General features: G+C 35.4%; 1 protein-coding gene across 6 annotated transcripts in view; it reads left to right on the top strand.

Annotated features, from left to right (window-relative positions):
• Positions 1-22,245, top strand: part of LOC139808120 (trace amine-associated receptor 9) — a 63,010-nt gene that overhangs the window by 8,365 nt on the left and 32,400 nt on the right. For 4 of the 6 annotated variants that reach the window (XM_071769779.1, XM_071769778.1, XM_071769777.1 and 1 more), the window contains exons 3-5: positions 14,493-14,776; positions 15,280-15,594; positions 17,675-17,800. In XM_071769779.1, coding sequence (XP_071625880.1) covers positions 15,373-15,594; positions 17,675-17,800 — 348 coding nt within the window. In that variant the 5' untranslated portion in view covers positions 14,493-14,776; positions 15,280-15,372. Of the gene's footprint in view, positions 1-14,492; positions 14,777-15,268; positions 15,595-16,112; positions 16,769-17,674; positions 17,801-22,245 lie in introns of those variants that run through there. The other 2 variants (XM_071769780.1, XM_071769781.1) reach the window with 2 other exon arrangements.

Here is a 22,245-nt window from a genome sequence, read left to right as displayed (position 1 = left end):
CGTTACGGCAAAATTAATGAGATAGTAATTTTATTTTTAATTTAAAAAAATCAAATTAAATAAGAATTTATAATTTTTGTTACAGAATTTCTCCTTGAAATATATTGCATGTTCTTATTTGTTACTAATAATAATGAAAGTTTGCAGCATTACAAATGTAAGACGAACAATTGTATTAAGCTATAATCTAGAAATGACCAAACGTTGTGTCTGTCGCTTGTAGAGAGACTTTGAAGACAATTACGCTCGCCGCTCAAAATGCAATTTCAACACGCGCATACGCTCAAACACGCACGAAAGAGCAAATCTATTTGGAATTGCGTTTGCGTTTATTTAGGAATGGAAATAACGTCGTAGTCGCTGCAACGTACCGCGATATGTGATGCATAGTGCAATAGTTTACATAAATTTAAATCATATTTTCGGGCGGTATTCTGAATAAGATTTAAAGGGTTCTATAATTCTTGCGTCCCTATTTGCGTTCTAAATAAAATGCTGAAATATTGTCACTTTTAATCAATGCTATATGTTTTTACCGTCGCGCGACGTCAAACGATATATGCGGGAGCATATTCGCAATAAATATTTCGTAGGAGAGATCTGAACGTTCCATTTGCCAATGAGTTTAACAAATACCACGGGCGAATAGTAAACATAAAGAAAAACAACAATATGCATAATTAGTTTGTTACGCTAATTGACTGACTTCATAGAAAATGTACCGCGGCTTATTGTAAACAAATGCGTTTCGTAATTAATTTCTTCGTTCCTACGAATTTATATAGCGCATGAATGTAATTACCCTATAACACATATATTATCACATTATGAATTAATCACGTAATACGTAACTAGATAGAATAATCGTAACAACGATATTCACATTGCAATTATAGGTAAATTGGATATTGTATATTGAATGTCATACCTTACTCTCTTAATACGAAAAAATGGCAGCGTTGTATATTTCCTCTCTTTCTGCTATTGGGCCATTATTTTACATTTTTTTTCAAATCTATATTGATATAATTAAAAATGAATTAAGTGGACTCAAATAAAATATAGTGGAAAGTAATGACATTACAGAAATTCCGAGTAGAGAGTTACGCCTGTTTATCCAAAACTTGATGTCCCGTAACACGTTATAGCGATGATGTCAGCTCACGATTCATTCCACTGACGTCTGTTCCGTTCAAACAGCTGAAGTTACTTGCACGAACGTATACGACAATGCGTGAACACGAGCGTGGAGAGAACGGTCCCATTATTTATCGGCGGAACTTCCCCGAATACGACACCTTTGGGAAAGTCCGATCGAATCGCGTGTTCCTCCTCTTCCTTTGAGTTTCTATTTTCCTGCCAGGATGAAAGATGTCCGCCACGACGTAAATTTTACACGCCAACGATGCGACAGCTTAGATATATATTCTGGTAATCTCACTGAATTGTGATATATCGCAAGTTATACGGTTTACTTGCGTATAAAAATATCACGCGCAGTACGAAGATATATAATTCAAAAGAAAGTAGTTTAGAAAAAGGTATCTACCGTCACACACACATAATGCTTGTTATATCTAAACCTGAGTCTTATTATGCGACTTTAATGATTTTCTGTCATTAAGTATTCTACCATAAACATCGAATATTCTCATTTCTTACAACTTGCGTCATATAAAAAGATATTATTAAGTTTTGCGAAAGTCATTGTGCATTAGCAATACCATAGAAAGATATGGGAAAAGGTCGAATAAAGTTTTACGCTTTTTACGAGCGACGCATCGCTTAAAGTTTCGCACCCGCGCAAACTGTCGAATTCATTCTTTTACACCCTTTACGACATTGCAGACACCCTCTCGCCACCCTCAGACTTTACTCGTTTCCATAGCCGTCAATCTCTTCACGGTGTGTATCTCCCTTTCGATCGTAACTGCGCGGTTATGTAGTCACCAAATTGTTGAAACAACAGCTATCGGATACATGAAAGAGACGATTTCTGATAGGAACTGGTTATCAGGGCCCGGGATTCGTACCCGATACTAGGATAATAAAATGGAACATTGATTTTATTCGCAGGTGTTTATAAGGTATATTAATCTTACGATCCATTTTCTGTCTGAAATTCAGCAAAATATCATTACATCAATTCAGTTAGTGCTTTCAGACGCGGAGCAGGTTTATTCGAAAGTTATGTGTATAAGAAGAGCTATAACAATATATTATAGGATAGTACCTTCTTATTCTTCAAGTAACTTACAGTTTTTCAAGAAATATCCGAACTATATACGAAGAATATAAAAAAAGAAATGAGGCAGCTATAGACTGCAAGCAAAACTTATACGAAGTTATATAAAATCATTGTGAAGATATAAAAAGTTCGATAGCGACATACAACGATAATCAATAAGTTTCAAAAGTTATCGGTTCGTAAATAACGTATTATTATATTTTTTATAGATATTAGTTTATTAATATTTTATTTATTGTTGAATGGGAGATAAGATTTTGCTCATTCTCTTATTTACATATAAAGATGTATAGATATCTTTTTATCCGTTTTATAATAGAAATAAAACAAATTTCGTAATATTAACGCAATCTTCTTTCCATGCACAACGATGCGTAAGAAGAAGCCGCGGTTACCCCTGCAGTTAAACTTGCATGTCTGACTAAAGCCAAGCTTTACTACTTCCGCCGTCGGTGTAACATAAAAGCAACATAAAAACTGTTCCCTTATTTTTCCCTTTCGTTTATCTATTTACCTGTGCAACTCTGTTAACTCAACGTCATAATATAAGCTTGTCGGTTAAAGATCAGATAAACAGATAATAGAGAAAACGATACGAAATTGCGTTGAAGATGTCGAGACGAGAGAATTTTACTGCATATTTAAAATAAATAGAGAAACGTATGAACACAGTCTTTACTCAACTTAACTTAACGTTTAAACACCTATTTTAACTTTTTATTTAATATTTAAAAAATCATAAAATAAAAAGAAATACTAAATGTTAATTGCTGTTTGTTTAATCGAAGTCTGTTTAATTGAGGCAATAATTCGATTTCGCGCACGTATATTCAACGCTCGCTGATCAGTTTCAGTCTTCCAATTACAAAGATCAGTTTGTGCAATCCACTTTAATCATTATAAATTCTCGCTGCCATTTATTTGCTCTCGCACGTCGGAATTCTCATCATTGATATTGACACGCATTTCTCGATCATTTACTCCATATTTTGCTGGCGCTCCGACATATCGAAATCGATTATGTACATATATATATATATATATATATATACATATATGTATATATATACATATGTATTCGATATGTATAATTGGCACTCCCTAGGCATCTCCTACTAAATTGATGCGATATTTGACACATGTAATCCCTAGCTCTCTCATCTACTCCATTTACAACATTGATCGAAGACTACATTCGTAAGATGAGAAGTACAACGGTAAAATAATTATTTACCGATATTCGAGATGTGTTTCTATAACATGTTATAACATATTATAATATCCACGTACGTAAAATTACTTTTGTAATTTCATCCGTAAATTATATGCTTCTAAATTATCCACATAATTTAACGCAACGTTCAACGCAACTTTGCTTAATTTATTAAACATGCTATTTCGATATCATATCGACCTCACTATTCATCCTTGATTTATGTTCGATTCTAGAAACCCAGATACGTTTTACAGAGATAAATACGCGGGAATATATATACAAGCGCACCGATGTGCGAGTTACGTGTTCGTCCAACATAATCTGCAAAAACTAACCCGATTGTAAGCTGTGAGTTTAGTACGTCACATATAAATAATATATTCATAACTTCCGTGTCGCAACATAAACGAAAGAGAAAACAGCCAAATCTACGTGCCGACTAAAAAGACATTCAGCCGGTGGCACCATCATTTATCGTCAACACTTCGTTAACGCGTGGTCCAATCCGTTTACGCGCTTTTAAACCATCAAGCGATGCATTACGGGGTCGGCAAAGCGCACGAGCACTCAAGAAAAGCAGATTGGATGTTCGTAAAATTTATGACGCTGACTCGACGCAAACGGCATAACCGTTTTCCGCCAGGCTATCGCGCGATCCCACGCGTCGCTCTTCAACCTTTTCACGGATACGACGATTCCCGCGGATGTCTCGTCCGCGCCGAAGCATCTGTTTCGCACTCAGGATATCCCATGAATACGCGCGAAACGAGAATTTATCTATTCTATTTTTTTCCCGCGACCCGTTCCAACAATGTCCCGCGCGTGTCCCATTCTAACACTTATCGTCCTGAATACTGAACCGCGCCCAGCGCCCGTTCGTTAAGAGCTCCGCTTTTCATTTGTAAATCGCGACGTTTTTTTCCTCCACAATGCCGTCGGATAACGGTCGTCCCGAGCACTGACGTGTACTTTTCGACGACATTTCCCCCCCGACTTGAATGAAAAGTGTAACGCAAAAATCTGTCCCATATATAAACGTGACACATTCGCGTGGGACATGAAACGTGCACGCGAGAGAATATAATTTTATGATACGTCCGCATTTTCCAAAGAAATTGCATAGTTAGACTGAAATAGGTTTGCTGAGTTAAGTCTCGCTATCGAAAGGTATATCATTGTATTCATTGAATTCGCCGTATCTCGCCATTATCATTACGCACGTAATGCGATATATTTGCATATTGAAAGAGGATATGAGATAAATTCAAATTGAAATTTTCCTTCATATTCTACGGAAAAAGAATTTGTTAAATACTTTTGTTTCGTACATCTTATTATGTCTTACAATGTATTACGTTTTAAAGATGGAATTTCGATCTTATTTCCTTCGACGTTTCCTCGTCGACTGTCCATGAAACGCAAAGAGAAGTATACAAAGGCATGCGCTACAGAAATGGCATGAGAAACGGCGATCTAGACCGTTTCAATTCCACATCCGTTTGACTCTTTATTTTATCGATTGAAACTTTTTTCCCGTTCGCGCCGGTGGTTCAAAAGATTTTTCGATATGTACCACTTTCGCGCAGACGAATTCTGGGCGTGTGTTTTATGAAAGAACGCGCTCATTCTCGCTCTCGTCGCAGAACTTTGCTCGTTTATCTATCTGCTCGACTCGTTACTCAGTGCGCTCGTAAATCTCGCGATTACAGATCGTTGACCGCGGCGTGACGCGATTCTGAAAAAATCCCGCTTACAGTTGCAAATTTATCGGCAAAATTGCGGAATGCTTATTTAATCTGATAACGCGCGCACATTGTTCCTGCGGTAACACATACTGCAGGTTCATAGACCGTAGAGGTGAAGAGGGCATTTGCAATACGTGCTTCTCTGTGTTCGTTTTGATGGTATACGAAACATTTCGCATTTGCTGCAATTTCACGCAAAATTTCTTCAAATTCAAAAGAGAGAAACAAAAAAAATATATATATTTTTTTAGAAATTGGTTGTTACAAAATTGAAAAGAAAAAAATTAAAAATATTTTTTTTTTTTTAATTTACAAATTAGGTACAACAAATTATATTCATTTTTTTTGTTTGTTTTCTTCGGACTATGATGAATTCTTTCGGCGGTATCAAAAAACGCTCCTTGCTCAATTTTAATTTAGAAATAAGTCAAGAGTAAATGAACACGCGGAGTTTCGGCCGCGCATTCGCAGTTGGCAACTGTCTACATTTGTATGTGTTATCCGCGAAAGTACGCAACGTCAACCTCGATTCTACCGTGCATACGGTTTCCAGAATGCGGTTTAACCGCACGGCACGGCTGAAATTTTTCGCTTGTCTCTGGTCCCTTCCGCCTTCCGGTGTAGCAGGAAACAATTGAAGTACCGCTTCTCCTGTTCCTTTCTCAAACAATAATATAATCATATCGTATAGTCAGTGAAGAAAGATTGCTCCTTTTGAAATTAACAATTTTGTTCGATAATTTTTTTATATAACTTGTATAATAATAACATTTTTATTATTGTATTAAAATTTCATATTTAATGTTATACTATAAAAATATTATAGTATATCAATTAAAATCGAGTCGAGATTATTTAATGATATTTTAACTACATATAAATTTTCTGCAAAGTAAATACAAGTATTTTTATTTAAATAAAATGTGAAATGATATAAAATTTGGCCAATTTTTTCTTAAAATATGCTTATCAGATCTTTAACAAAGATTTTGTTTTTTAGATGACTTCAATTTTATGTGGAAGTAATTTATATTTTTTACGCATTGTATGAAAAATTAATATTCTCACATTTTATGACGTGATTACTTTAGATTTTTATTTAAAGCTTAAAATAATGTAGGATAGAAAATGAGTAATAACTTTTCTGAATGCTTTTATTCGAAAAGAAATAGCCTTTATAATTTGACCAATATTGGTCATTAACGTCGATCTGACCGGAATAGCCTATATTGAACAAGATTTATTGGCAACAAGTTTTTAGAAAAATATAACTCTCGTCATTGCAAGAATTTTAAAATTCTGATATGCAGATTATATCCGGCCTATAATCCGTTTATTGTTCGATTAGTTTTTTATATGACACCACCGTACCATGAAATATATTTATAGATCCGATAGAGAGCACCGCATATTGGAATATCGCTCCACCAGAAAAATCCATTTCGGAGCATCATGCTCTCGATATACAATGGTCAAACGCTCTAACCAGAGATTTTTATTTCACCCTCTGGAATGCACGGAGACACAGTAGTCATTGAGCAAATCCAATAAAAGAAACGTAGGTATAAGCTATGTGGCCATCAAAGAATCATTTAAAACAAATATAGACGCAATCACGCGATCTCTCGATGATTTTACGATTTAACATTTACCATGGATTTGGCTTATAGATGTGCTTCGCGATGATTGTATTTACTTGTCTGATGAATAGAGTTACTCTTATCATATTTGCATAAAAGGGCTTTCACCTCGAGAATTTGTGCTAAAATATTTCGGATCATCCGAACAATGGATGCGCAGCTAGAATTCTCGAAATATGCAACGGTAAACGTGAAAGAAGGAGCTATGCACGATGCGCTGATTAAAATAATGGCGCTGACAAGCACAAAGTTGTAATTCCATTTATGTAGAGTCTCGATTCTTTCGTATTGCGACAGGTACATTTCTATTTACAAGTACTTATCGGTACCCACAGTAAATATTTCGTCTACCAGCAGAGTATTTTGTCCCCGTAATAAAAGCGGAAGGATATTCTACCCGGGCGCTACAATGCTTCCCCTCGGATATTTCCAAGATTTCTCAACAATACTCCATATCTACCGCAAATATTTTCCTGTAGCTGTGTAATCCGATTCGCGTCTCCCTTGTATCGTCATCCTAGAACCACAAATACGCGTTGATCGCCTTTCGCGAATAAATTCTGCGATCTTGATACGTGCTCTATTACGTTCCCATCTGGAATGTGTATTTAAAAATTGATCACGATTGTCCTTGCGCTTATACAACGTAACTCAGAGAGCAAAAACCCTAAAACTTTTAAATCTAGTCATAGCAAAAATTTTGATAATATAAAAAACATATGTTCTTTATTATCTTATAATTATTAAATAAATTTTTATTTTTTAAATCTTATAAATTTCAATAAAATTATAAAGTTAGATTTGACACTCCGCGACAAAAATAGTTTTCATTCCCGTGAACCGTGACTCGTAATATATTTGTATATAATTAATGTTAGAACTGGACACAAAGTGAAATTAAGATAATTACGTAGTAGTAGGTACATAAACTTCAAAATTAGGCATTAATGCCGAAGTTGTCACGCAGGATTTCTCTGGTAACTTCAGTTTCCGGGGGACTTTGGTTTTCGATCTACGATCCCAAACTTATGGTCTTTCCGAGATACCTAAACGTCCCTCTGAAACATCGCGGTAGTATCCGCGAACGTAAACACGTCAACAAGGAAGTCCGAGTATGGCCGCGAGGCGAAACGAATGGAGATAACAAATGGTTATTTCGCGCTGAACTAACGACTCTTCTTTTTGTCGCGCGGCCGCTCCTAACCAGGGATCGGCAAAAAAAAGAAGGGTAGAACGTTTCACGGAGCTGGATTCGGCGACACTTTTATAGATATCTTCTGCAGTAAGATTTTTTTCAGATTGCTGCTTTTATGAAGAGAGATGTATGGGGCCAAAGCGAGTGCTTTACGGCCGACAGTGACGAATTGACGAAGTGTTGTGCACAACACGTTTTCCTCCTTTGGAAGAAAAATTCTGCTATCAAACGAACATTTCTATACGATCTATTTTTATGGACGATCGTGAGAGATATCTTACTCGGCTACGTTAGCAGCACACGGTACTTGTCGATACGTCGGCAAAACGTAAAAGGTGATCAACGCAGATGGATATGATGGAGTTCGCAGGAGGTATGGCGCTCTTATTTTAACGAGTCATGTTTTTTGCTCATCATAGATATGAACGAGTTTTAATTGCGTACGATATGAGTCGCATGCAGCAACGTACAGATATCGTATGTACCGTTTGATGTATCGTGGGATCGATTTCAGCCGTAAAATGCTACCGTGCAAAAGTACATATTGAGACATAAATAATAGAGGTGCCTCGTATTCAAAACAGATATTGCATAAGAGATATCATTTTTCAACAGAGAATTGGTACATACATAAGATACTTTGTGAAGCTGTACAAATACTTTGTAAAAGTCCAATCCGAGTATAATTATAAAATCGTTTAATATAGAAGAGAGAGAGAGAGAGAGAGAGAGAAAAAAGTGAGATTAAAAGATTTTAACAAATAAAATACAAGTGTATATCGATAAATTTTTGTCTGTTAATTTTATAATTTTTTGCGATAAAGTCTTAATTCAGAGATTAAAATTTATTTCAATTAGATTTAGTTTTAATATAAGAAAATTAAAAAACTTGCGCGAAAATAGAATATAATTTAATCAAATTTTTATCAAGAAAATCGACATCAGATTTATGATAAATAAAAAATATGTTCATTAAAATCTTCCGAAATAATAATCTGACAATGAGTAGAAGAATATCGTCAATAAATATGCTTATTAAATTTCTAAATTCTATATGTGCATTATTAAAGCGGATAATAATATTGTGATTTATATACGTTTTACTGCACGATGTGCATATAATTTAATGGAGCAAAATTATTTTAATACGATATTCATTGTAATTTAATGAGAAACAGAAGGGTCGTTAAAAATCAATTATTAATCAACGATTCATTTTCAACACGATTAACTTGTATAATATAACGATAAAGAATGAAAAGTTTTGAATGTGAAAGCTAACGTAAAATCGATCGAACGTAGCCATATCGAGCGAACTGTAATATATTCCGATTCAGCGCGATGGCTCCAAGAAGAGCGAAAGGATATATCCCCTAGAAATCCATGAACGACGACATATCTCAGCTATAGAAAAGCCACTGCGAGAGATAATAAAAAAGACTTATCGTACGATTTCGTCTTCCACCATTAGAGCTAACGATCGTCGTGTGCCGTTACATATAGGTATACGCCGATTGAACCACGCAAAATGCACTTCGCGAAGTACATATCTTGCACGTAGTCGACCAAGTTCTATGGATACAATCGTTTACGTATGTGACAGGCGCGGCAGAGACGGTCGAAACTCGAAACCTCGGAGGATCAGTGGAAGGGAGGAGGGGGAAAGTGGCAGTCACTATTCGCGAAAAAAATTTTAATTTCACCATCTAAATGCATCCGGCGCCGGTGCGACTAAATTGTCGGCACTCAACGAGTTCCGTTCCGTCGTTACGGGTGGGTGGTAGTTTCTGACATAATAAAGCCATTCCCGACTTAATCCCCGTCCTCCAGTTGCAGAGCACCCTGTATCCTACCCGCCCCGTCGTGCATGTACTCCGCCTCGCTGCTACTATCGGCCAAGTGACTGCGAGCGAGCGATGCCTCGGCTGGCGAAGTTCTTAGGAGTACCTTAGGTATCGCGCCGTCTTGGTACCACCGCCGCGCCACGATACGAATCGGTACTGGCAACGAACTTACTTACGCGACTTATCAGTGTACGCTCTTATCTGTTCCGTGTCGCTCACTATAACGAACTTGAGCCGTGGGCTTTCCAAGGAAAACGACGAACTACATTCCTTCTGAAATTTCTTCCATTAAATTACGTCTATATTGCGTTATGTCTTGCCACCTCGTCTCGCAGGTGCAGACTTGCTGCTATTTTTGTCGGAATTATACACAATTGGATGGAATTGTTGCGTATTAGCATAGAATAAAATGGGCGAAGAGTAATAGCAAAATTCAATATTTTATCAAAATGACACGACAGAAATGTAATTGAAAATGTTTTCTAACGGGACCGATTAATTTTACATTATTCAAATATAAATTAAGCTCAAAATATAAGAAAGAGTGCAAGAGTAGTATGAGGATTAAGAAATGTGACGAAAATAAGATATGAAATCGAAAATACACTGTTCGTCTTTTTTTTTTTTTTTTTTGTTCAAACATATGCAGACACGATATTGGAAAGTTTGTGAAGTAAGACGCGCGAATAACTTTGAGCATATCTCCGTTAGTACATAAAGCGGGAAAAGCTGACATCGTCAGGAAGTTAGAATATTCTACTTTGTCATGGTGCTTGAATATTCCCTAGACTTCATGTAAGACCAACATTGTTTTCGCAAATGATATACAACCCCAAATGAGAAGAACTTGAGAAAGTTTGAACATATCCTAACAGAAGAAATGTATAATGCGCAGTTAGAATAAAACTTTTGAATTCATTTTGCAACAGTTGCATCTTATGCTTTCGCAGACAGTTTAGCGTACACTGAAGCTCCTAATTTATTCGCGTTTGCTATTAGGATCTGCAATATTGCGTTTATGAAAAAATCCGGGATTAAAGGCGAATGGAAAAATAATGGTTACATATTGGATGACGACAAGTATGAATGTCAAATATTTTTGTATTATATACCTACCAGCTACAAATAATCGGCTTATAGTGACCTATAATGAAAGATTCCATGATTTAAGCGTTATCCTTGTTTACTCTTTGCATTATTGAAATTTATGATTATCGTGAATAGTATTATAGGATAAACCCGTTCGATTCGTTAAAATTTGCCGCAATATTACACACAACTTCATCAATTTAGCGAGACAATAAATATTCACAATTACCAACGTAAATTACTGTTATTTAACAACTAAAATTAAAAAAATATACGAACGTTTACGTTAGTAACACATCGGAAAAATTAAGATACTGTGAAACGTTCTCTCCCTCTTCTATATTAGTCAAATATTTGACTAATATAGATATTTGTTGCCATTTGGAGGATGATTTCGACTTTATCTCGCATGTTATTTTAATGAAGCAACGATGCAATGTTTGCTCGTGTAATTGCAGGAAACGAAGCTGCTTGCCTTTATTCGCCGATAGGGAGCACGTGTGCGTAAAGTATATGACGTATCGATCGTGCGAAACTTGCTCATATAGAATGCAAAAGCATGTGTGTTGTATCGGTCTATACATGTGAATATGTACATACATACATATTGTGTGAGACCGTTTCCATTCCATTCGCCTTTCTATTCAAGCGTGAAAACGAGAAAGCTGGCAAGTCAACATTATTTATCGATTGTACATCAAGTAAATTAAATCGAAGGCACAAGTGCAACAACCAGGCGAGCTCAGTTTTCTCGATAAACAAGTTAGTTGCCATTTGTTCTGAATGAATGGTGTGTCCACTGAATGCAAAAAGTTTACGCGCGAACAATAATTTAACAGTTGCAGTGAAAAAGGCAGAAGTGGACAACCAGGTGCGATATTCAGCGTGACCATTCGTAAAAACAATGGCTGATTTTTCTAACAATCAAAATGCATTGTCGGAATCAATTATTATTATGTTATTTATCACTTTTGATAAAATGGAATTAAATATTCTATAGAACAATATTCTATAGAATTTTTTATAAATGGATACATTGGTGTGATTTATTCGCATCGAATAAGCCATTATACTATACGGAAAAGATTGTTAGCGATATAAAGCCAAACATGTCAGCCCCGCATCTTTGCTTTAATATATGCAAAACGAATAGCAGAAGTGAAGCCTAAAGCAGAAGTGCGAATAATAGACACGAATACGTAAGTGAATAGAACGGGCTCTAACGGTGAGACGATGTTTGTCGAATCATTACTGAAAAGAACGAGGAAAATCCTCGTGAAGGTATGAAAGAAAGGAATTTCCGGGCAAGCATTGAACCGGGGATAGGTTCCCCCCCTCCTCCGCCCCCGGGCTCACTTTTTAATTATACGAAAATCTAATCGACAAAGGTGATCTTGCACTCGTTAGCTACCTTCTCGTTTTTCAAGCCTTGTTTATCGATTGTGCACGATTCGCCGCATTAATGGGTGATTTGATCTTACAATCGAACGGGTTACGTAATTTTTCGATAATCAATACGCCGTTAATTGTCGATATGATTTATAATAAAGCTCGTAAATAGATAATGAACGCCAAAATGCATCGCGCCCCATTCAGGATGCAGTAAATAATACCCTGCTCGAACGGTTGGTGAATTCAACTATACTTTTCGAACTTTTTGTTTTAAAAAGCATCTTCGCCAGCCATATATGTCTACCGCTTGGAGAATAAATGTATTCATGTATTATACAAACATGTTACAATAATCCCTGCAATATTTTTGTGATATGTCACACAATGTATACATGTAATGTTGCTACTATAAGGTACGCAACTATTAATATATACATAATGTTTATAAATTATGGTTATGTTTAAATTAAGTTAGGAAAAAAATAGTAGCATTTTCAAATAAAAGAGAATTATTGTTATTTCTGCAAATAATATTATAACTTACAGTTTCCTATTTCTTCAATTTTTCTATTCCCATTCTTCCAAATTCGGATTCTTTACTTTACTGATATAAATGTGCGGTTTAATAAAAGTTACGTCTGTGCGGAATATGCCATCTTGCGTAATTGTAACGTTTTGTTGCAAAGTAGAAATCATTTTGTGAATAAATCATATAATCTTTTACAAATTAAAAAAATATGTGCTTTGAAATTATACGTAGCGGAGAGGCGATTAATTTTACAGAATATTGCATTTTTAAAATCTTTTTGTTTTTTGTACCTAAATAAATGTAATGTATAATATTGCTCCCCGTGTTTTAAAAAATTGTTGCCACACTAACTGTACGTTAATAATACAGTAATGTTGTAAAACTGAAATGTTGCGATAAACTTTTATATAAATGTGTATATGTAATTATAATAATGATAATGAATAGGCAAATAATCAATTTATTTAATCACAACTATTAGGCATATGGAATAAAGTCTGCCTAGGCTTTTAGCTCATCTCGGTAAGCGGCTTAATAGCACATTAATTTTCAATATTTGCTCGCGCATTCGCACGTGGGGCCAATACATTAATTATCACGTGAAAATCAGACGGGCGATGTTAACTGGTACTGGCTTTGATTCTAAACGAAATTTGCAGTGAAAAGAAACGCCCGATATCTGCACATATCCAATTAATTTTTCCATTTCCACTATTTCGACGCGCACGGGATGCAAATAGACATTCTTCTGAATTTTAATTAATTAACGCGCGAGTCGGGGTACATATATCAAAAACAGAAAGTAGCCTTCCTCGTCCAGCACCTAAAAGATTTACAATTAATAATTCACAATTCGAAGACCGAGCTTATTACGGAAGAGAATGATCCGTATGAATTCGCGGGGATCTATTCGGCTCCGGCGTAACGCATCATCGATTCACCGTCAACGCGAACGGAATTGACGCATGCGATCGATCAATGTCGAGTTCGCGGACCAACGACTTCGTTCGTTTACGTGGTACAAATAAAATTCCCGGAAACGTAACGGGATGCGCCCGTACGCTTGATTGTTGGAAATATTGCGGGCAAGAGCAAATAAAACGTCGCAAACTCGAAACGTACGAGTTTCAAATGCAGTCTGTGATTTCGTAGAGAGCTCTCGCGTTACAGTGTAAAATGGGAATGCCGATGAGTACTCGGCAGCAAAGCAAACAAAAATTATTTAGACCAACAAGAAATTAATTACAGTTTATCGTATAGATGTAAAATAAAACAGAATATATTCTTATATTTTACATAATGTCTTAGTATTTATATAGTATGCATATTTTAAGTAGTATATGTGTTACTATTATGTCTCTTCATCTTAAAGTCTTCGAACTCGTTGCCTTGACCTGCAAAAATATTCTAGTGAATCTAGTTAATATATGCAAATATAAAATAATTATTACCAAGTTTTGTCTTATCATAAATATTATTTGGCAAACAAGCAGTAAGATAACCATGACTTTTTAATTTGCGCGTGTAAAAGAATAAATGCAGAGAAAACTGATTTTATGTTATTCTTATCCGCTGTATTTTTCTCTTTTCTCAGAGCTTGTCTTCTCACCCGCGTGCCCGTAGACGCTGTGGATGCAAGCTGAGATGCATCGCGTATCAAGAGCCTATCACACGTCGAAGTCGCACATCGTTTTGCAAATGCGTACAGACAACTCGTGAGTTGCGAGCGGACTTTCGAGTGCGTCGTTAGACGCGCTCAAACGTTCGCAATCGTGCAGATTCTCCACGATTTTGATGATGAAGAAACAGTGCTTAAAAAAACTGGTCGGCCATCATCAAGGCGGATCCTCGAAAATTCGCGATCGACAGGGATGAAAGGTACGTTGCAATAATTTGATTTTATCAATTTCGCCTTGCTTTCCTTTCCTTTCCTTTCTATATTAGTTTTTATTGACAGAAAAAACAGTTGCTCTTAAAATAACAGTTTGCAATTTTTTTATTATATAAAAAAAGAGAATATTTCTATGAAACATTGTTGATCCAATCTTATTATGATTATTATTATAATATACTAAAAAGCATATCTTCTGCAATCGGCAATTTCTTCATAACAATCAAATTAATATATAACAAAATTATATTAAAAATTTTATATGTAAATAAACAAATATAAAATTTTATTTAAAACAAGATTATTTTCAAAAACATACAAAATACGTGAAGAATATAATCTTTAGAAGAATCACTCAATATAACTAAATTGTATTGAAGATTTTATTTATAATTAAACAAGTGTTATAAGATTCCTTTAAACATTTCGCCATATATAAATTGTACAATAAAATATAATAAGATTTCATTTCAAAAAAGATTATTTTCAGAAACGTACGAAATACGTGTGCCTCGAGCGGGACACTGGGGTCTCGTCTGGGGTTTCAGCACCGTAATCGCGTGGGGAAGTAAGCGAGCAACCGATGATGATGGAACACAGACAGACGATACTGCTGGCACCCTCACTGAGCAACAGCAGTTGTTGGCGAGGCGGCACGTCCGATGCTGCTTGGACAGGTCCAGGCCCTGGAGAGCTGATACGAGCTACCCTTATACTGCTACTCAGCCTTGGTATCCTGTGCGCCAATCTGCTAGTGATATGTGTTATCAATAGCAGACAGTACAGCAAATATATACACGCTCAGGTAAGTTAGTACCATTTGATACGTGCAATTTGATTTACGTAACTTTTTAGAAGTTAACGAACAAGTTCGGTGCCGGTATCCCCGATCGCGTCGAGCTTCGTATGTATGTATTTTGTCTGCGTTGCGGTAATCTTTTTTTTTTTGGAAGACGCCGCGCGACCGCGACGCAGATGGCGAGCCTTCCTAAATTGCATTTACATGTTCGGTGAGTGATTTATTACTATCGCGGTGACAGCGAAGCGAATCAACAACTTAATAGCTCCGCGATCCGACTTTTTTCACATTCGGTTCCTCGAAATCCGTCGCGCTCGGCATATATCGTGCTTGTTTATTTGCGACGTTCGGCGTCGAAGCAATTAGTTTTTTTTGGCTTGGATCTCGAAAGCCGTGCTCGAGTCTCGGCATATGCCGCACACGTGTTTCGGCTACTTTTTTCTCGAGCTATACATTGTTTTGAAATCTCCCTACCTTTTCTCTCTAATTTTTCTCCTTCCACCACTTCCAAAATCGGCACTATCGGCAGTCACCTCAGTTCTATCGCGGAGACACGGGCGTGAGGACGTGTGCACTCGCCGCGATCGCACGTATTTTAATTTTCTGAAACGTGGAAAGTGAATATCGCGTACGCGTGTCGGGACTTTTGAATCGAGCAACGGGCAATCGCTTAATCTCCTCTTGACAAAATTTATACTTTGTTAAATATGAATTTTGAAAGTTAATTCTTTTTTATTTTTATAGTAAAATAATAGTAATTGCGAAATCTGTACAAATTTTAAACTCCCAGAAAAGAGTGTGTTGAGAAGAACAGCGCAATGCAGATTTCTCTGAAAATTTCACTTGTTATTCGAAAGATAAAAAAAGAACACTTAATAAGATCAAGGAAAACGTCAAGATATGTATAAATAGTGAGATTTAATATTATATTAGTTTTGTATCTTATGAAAGGATTATGGTAGATAAAATATCAGTTACGCGAATGTACGAAGGTTTCAGTCGCTGTCATAACTCATAGTCTGTGATGGAAGGTATTTTCTCCATTTTCCTCTTCTTCCTATGTAAATCAGTCTGAAATGGTTAGTTACACGGAATACGGGACAGTCATGTTTCTGGATTCTAAATGAGTGCCGCCGAGTTTCCATAGAGACTGATGACGCCCGCAAAAAATTCTACATTAGTGAGTGGATGTTTCATCCTCTATTTACTCGATTAATTAAAGTTTTCTGACATAGTAATACGTAAAACTGAGAACATTTTTATTAAAGCGCGGTATATAATATACCGTTCTTTAGCATTCATCGATTTTCACCGTATGAATATGTAAATCTTTCTAGAGAGTTAGTTAGATATACAGGTTGGTTATTTTCTATAACTATATTGCATACATAAAATCCTTATTCTGTGCGATGCTGTGACGCCTAGTTTAAATGCTGTTCGAGAAATCATTATCCTAACAAATATTTTATTTCGTTTTGTTATCAGGAAATACAATCTTCTACGCCGTAGATGTATTGTCACTAATGATGTTTAACTTTTCTGTATTGCTCTTTCCGGTTCCGTCTTAGTTTTTCTTCGCCTACCTAGCGACTTCTTCTCCTGCGCTCTCGGATCTAATTTATGTATATGTAAAAGTTACATAGGCTACTAAATATGTATAGGAAAGTAACTTTGAATTTCCATACGATTATTAGCGAGAGTAGAAAGTAATATTGCGAAGATTGAAAGTTAAAACTGCATTAACAACTTTAACAATTGGAGACATGTATTTTTTACTTGGCCTAGAAAATTAAATCTTTTATTATTGCATACGTAAATTTCTATAAGCATTAATTAAAAATAAATGTTATTTAAAGTTAAACAGAACAATCAGTTAAATCGACTGATTTAATCTTAAACTGATGTTCACGGAAATGACCCACAGTTAACTAAAAGAAGTTTTCGTTAAGTCAATCGATATTTCCCTCGCTACGCCTCATGACAGAGTTAATGTCGCACACATTACGCAACAATTCAACCGTTCCGGTAACGACGTTCATTGACACTGACCAAGACAATCAACAGGTTCTCCTCAATTTTCTTCCAGCCCAGATATTTGCTGACGAGCTTAGCGAGCAACGATCTAGCGATTGGCCTTTTAGTGACGCCTTTCGGTTTCTTACCAGCTGTTTACGGATGCTGGCCATATGGCGAAGTTGTCTGTCAAATTCAGGTAACTTTTACAATGTATATCACTATTTTTTTCTATATAGGTTTTGTTTATCTTTAAATATTTATATTTGTCATGCGAGAGTCGTGTTAATATACCGTTTAGTTGAGAAATAATCAACGTTCGTTATCTTACTTTAATTAATTCTACATGAACATAGAGAACATGTAGTATATTTTATATCGATACTATATTTTTGTATATATTGCATCACAATGAATGTTAGCTTGAATATAACATTGGAGATTACGATATTACTTATAGCGTTGCGCATTAAAGAGCCGTTCAATAACCTCGACAGCTTTTCTTTGCCAGAAATCGAGGAATTTGTAGGAAATGGTGTTCGCGATGCTTGGCAGGAAATTATTATCGTTTGAAACTCGTGGCTGCGCTTCCGGCAGCCGGTACTTCTTCCGCTATTTCCTCCACCAGTCGGCGGCTGCGACGTTATCGGAGTTCCTGGCGATAATCTTTACGCATTGCTCCTTTCCCCCCCGATCCCTTCCTCGTCCTCTACGCCATCTTCTGAAGTAACGGTCTGATTTGTGACCGTATATTTCTTCATTTCGCACGTGCTAAACTCGGGAATGCGCCATTTCGTCGACAGATCTCGAATTTCATGGTATTTGCTTATCTAGCCGAAACGGGAAATTGCTGTAATACCTTGCGCGAGATTAGTATACACAAGTTATACATATATAAACTAAATACAACTTTCTGTGCAATTTATAATAAATATTTGTCACGCGTCGCAAATTAATGTACGTTAGGAAATTTATTTTTCTTTAACAATGATAAAAAATAGGGTATGTTGTGTGATATATCTGTGTTGCTTTGCTCTCTGATTATCTAAATAATAACAACTGTTAATTAACTTCACGATGTATTGGCAACGTAGAACGTATTTGCGTAGTAAAATATCGCGATAATTAACTTTAGTAACTGCAAATAAATTAACGAAAGTTTAACAAGGAAGCCATTACAGAGGCCTCCTCGTTAAGCAGAGATTTGATGAATCTATTGTATCTGTTATAATTTTGTTTACATTAATATTTTCTCAAAACCACATTGATGCTGGATGTTATAATTGAACGTCATGTTCAATTAAACACTCATTATTTATTTCTGTATTTGCTTATTCCTATCGATAAAATAAACAATAGAAAAACAATAGATTTATTATAATATAGGCTGAGATATTAATTATATCATCGTTTATACATATAATATAGAAATAGAGAGATGATACGTGCAATGTCACTTTTATCTGAATATTGTAAGTTATAGCCATACTCATAACAACAAATCATCTTTGCCGCATTTTCCCGATAAGACTTGAACTACGTATATAGAGATATGTATATGTCGCGTTATATCTCGGAATACCTTTCTGATATCTAAGATGTTGATGTCTTCCGATGTTTCGGCTTTGCATCTCTACAGACATGCATAATATTGTGTCAAAACTCAAAACACTGTCCGTTACCATCAAGATTCTTACGCTACGTCACTTTTATCAAATATCAAGACTATGCAAATTTAGTGCAAATATGTAATAAGATATGGTTATCAACTTAAACGAAAAGGGGACCATCATTGTACAAATTGCAATCAAAACGCTGAAAAGCGGATATCGATCAAATATTGGGGAAGAAATAAAACAAAAGTTATAAATAAAATTGAATTAAATAACTATATAATATTTGCATATTTAATAGACTTAAATAATTATTTATATCCAAAAGATTTACTTTCTTTTAAGAACTCAGCAATGACTCTTCAGAATTGCAGTTAAGAATTGTATTATACGTGTATTGCACAATTGCAATAAATGTATGACGATTATTTATCAAAGCAAATATAGCAAAATAAGATTTAAAAAGATTAGTATATTTTTAATCATAGTTTGGAATGGTCTATAAGTGTTCGCGAAATAAAAAGAGTACATTCTTTAGAAATAGGTAGAAAGGATTCGTTCATTTACAACATTAATAATTAGTATCATTTTTAAAACACTTCTCGAGATCCTATCACAAAAAGAGCATCGTACAAAGAATGAGATGGGCGATAGGACGGTAAGTGACTAAAAAGAATACAAGATAACGTGGTAGCAAGTAGAGACTATAAGCAAAGAGAATTAATAAACGTGGAGAGCACTTCCCGTGTAGCTGGAAATAGATTGCAAATTTGGTGGAAACGTGGTACAATTAGTAAGACCAAGCAGGAAGGAGATAAGTGGCAGATAATTAATAAACAGATGCGAAACACAGATATCTGATAATTAGGAAAACATATGTTGCATAATTAGGAAATTTAAAGAACAAAATAATGTAATATAAAGTATATACATTCTATATACAGATTCTTATTATCTCTTTGTAGATATTTTTCTACAAAACAAATGTTTTTTTTTATATTATTATTCTCAAATTATTACTGACATTAATACGACACAAAAAAAAGAAATATAATTCTCTCAATACGTTTTTTGCAAGTTTTGATTTTTTTTACATACAGGTAAAATATCACTTTGATAGCGGATATTTCGAAAGATTGTACAATACATATACGATTGTGAAATGTGTAACAGCCGCGTAGAAATTCAGATAAAATTCGATGCTGCGGACGATCCTATAAAACTTTACGAGCACCATCGACTGTCGAAATAGAAAATCAGGGATCTCGACACCTGCAGAAATTTCATAAAACCATAAGGATAATATTCCTACGTACGAATACTTTCATCTTGGAGACATATCGCGCGTATTTCTCATATATACAGTCTCTTTATCCATACATCTCTCAAATAGATACGCGGGAACGATGGAAGGTTAACATTTCAAACTCAAGTAGAAGTCTCGTTTCGTGCTCTTGTTACATCTTTCGCATATGATACAACATTCCATGTACATTATTATATTTCAAATTGTGCACGCCACTTTCGTTCATATTTTATATGTACATTCTTAAAATCTCTCGAGATTTTTTGAAAGTTCTTTCTTCTCCTCTTCTTTTCTCCTAAAAGAAATTTTATATAATCGTAAACACACACACACATGAAAAGAGCCGTGCAATTTCATTAATTATTAACAACTCTTGATAGAACGAAAATAGTAGCACTCGATTCGACACAGGCACAGCAAGCATCCCGTTAGCTCAAAGCTCAAAGAGAAACTACGTACAAATACTACGAATCTATTAACCCCAAGGGCGTAACGATAGCGTTGATAGTGCGCCACACCGCTGGCAAGTGAAAAAAAAAAACGTGCAAACGAATAAAAAAATTTCAAACGTGTAAAACTTTACGTGATCAGTTAATAAAAGTGGCGTGTTTGTAGTTTCGGCTCCGTATTCATTATGGTACAACGACAGTTGTGTACAATTGAATCGAATTCGCGCGACCAGCTAATGTTTATGTATTAGAATTTATTGATCCACCGAGATTAATATAGTGTTTAATATTCCACTGTGTTAACGGGCGATCAATTACATTCCGTTCATTTTAAACGTCGCGTCGTTCGAAACAGCATCCATATCTATTTGTGACAATAATGAGCGGTAATATCCGAGCTATTAAACAAAACGCTGCCCTTATTTGAATGCGTTTACCACATATCATTGTTCCTGTTATCGATATGTTCAACAGATAGCGAGGAATACGAAAAGATAATGCGAGATATTTTATATAAAAATTAAAACGCTTTGTGAGGGTCGATTTTGCTGTAAAGGGGATAAATAACTGTTTTAAGTTTCTTTGTTAATTCCCACTTTGAAATTTCAACATTGTGATTTTTAAATCTTTTACTTCAAACTTGGAGTTCTTCAAACTATGCAGTTTTGACGCTGCACGTGCAAATATCGAGTATCGCCCGTAGAAAAACATAATTGAGAACGGGTCGATTACAGCGCGTTGACAATTGCTCCATTGGGAAAGAGTATGAGAATGACACGGAGATCACGCGTTCTATATAGATATTCCAGAATGGTAAATCGTCTAGCCACTCGATATTCATAGAATCTATTCTTAGTGGCAACAAATCTCTCGGGTTTACGCGATAACCTCGGGCCGCGATGGATTTGTGTATTCAGATATCCGCTAGAAACCAAACTATAAACTTGGATAAACTAGTACGCTGCTTGTTCTTGCTCGGTGATATGCCAAGAATCATTGAAGACAATTACTGTTGTTATCATGTTGTTACCATGTTGTGACGATCCTGCTGCTTGTAATGCATTTAGTACATTACAATACCATTAAGCATTTAAGCTCCTCAGACAATACAATGATTATTGATATAACTGTTTTTCAATGCAATTGAAACGATCTTTTTATACTTAAAAAGATTTTCCATAATATAAGTGAGAAACAATTATTTTATATAATAATACCAATAAAAAAACCTGCATTTTTCTAATATATTAAAATTTAATATTTTCCATTCACAATA

Source organism: Temnothorax longispinosus, chromosome 2, assembly GCF_030848805.1.
Source record: "Temnothorax longispinosus isolate EJ_2023e chromosome 2, Tlon_JGU_v1, whole genome shotgun sequence".
NCBI classification, from domain to species: Eukaryota; Metazoa; Arthropoda; class Insecta; order Hymenoptera; family Formicidae; genus Temnothorax; species Temnothorax longispinosus.
Note: the sequence above shows the minus strand (reverse complement) of the source record. Positions and strands in the feature narration are given on the sequence as shown.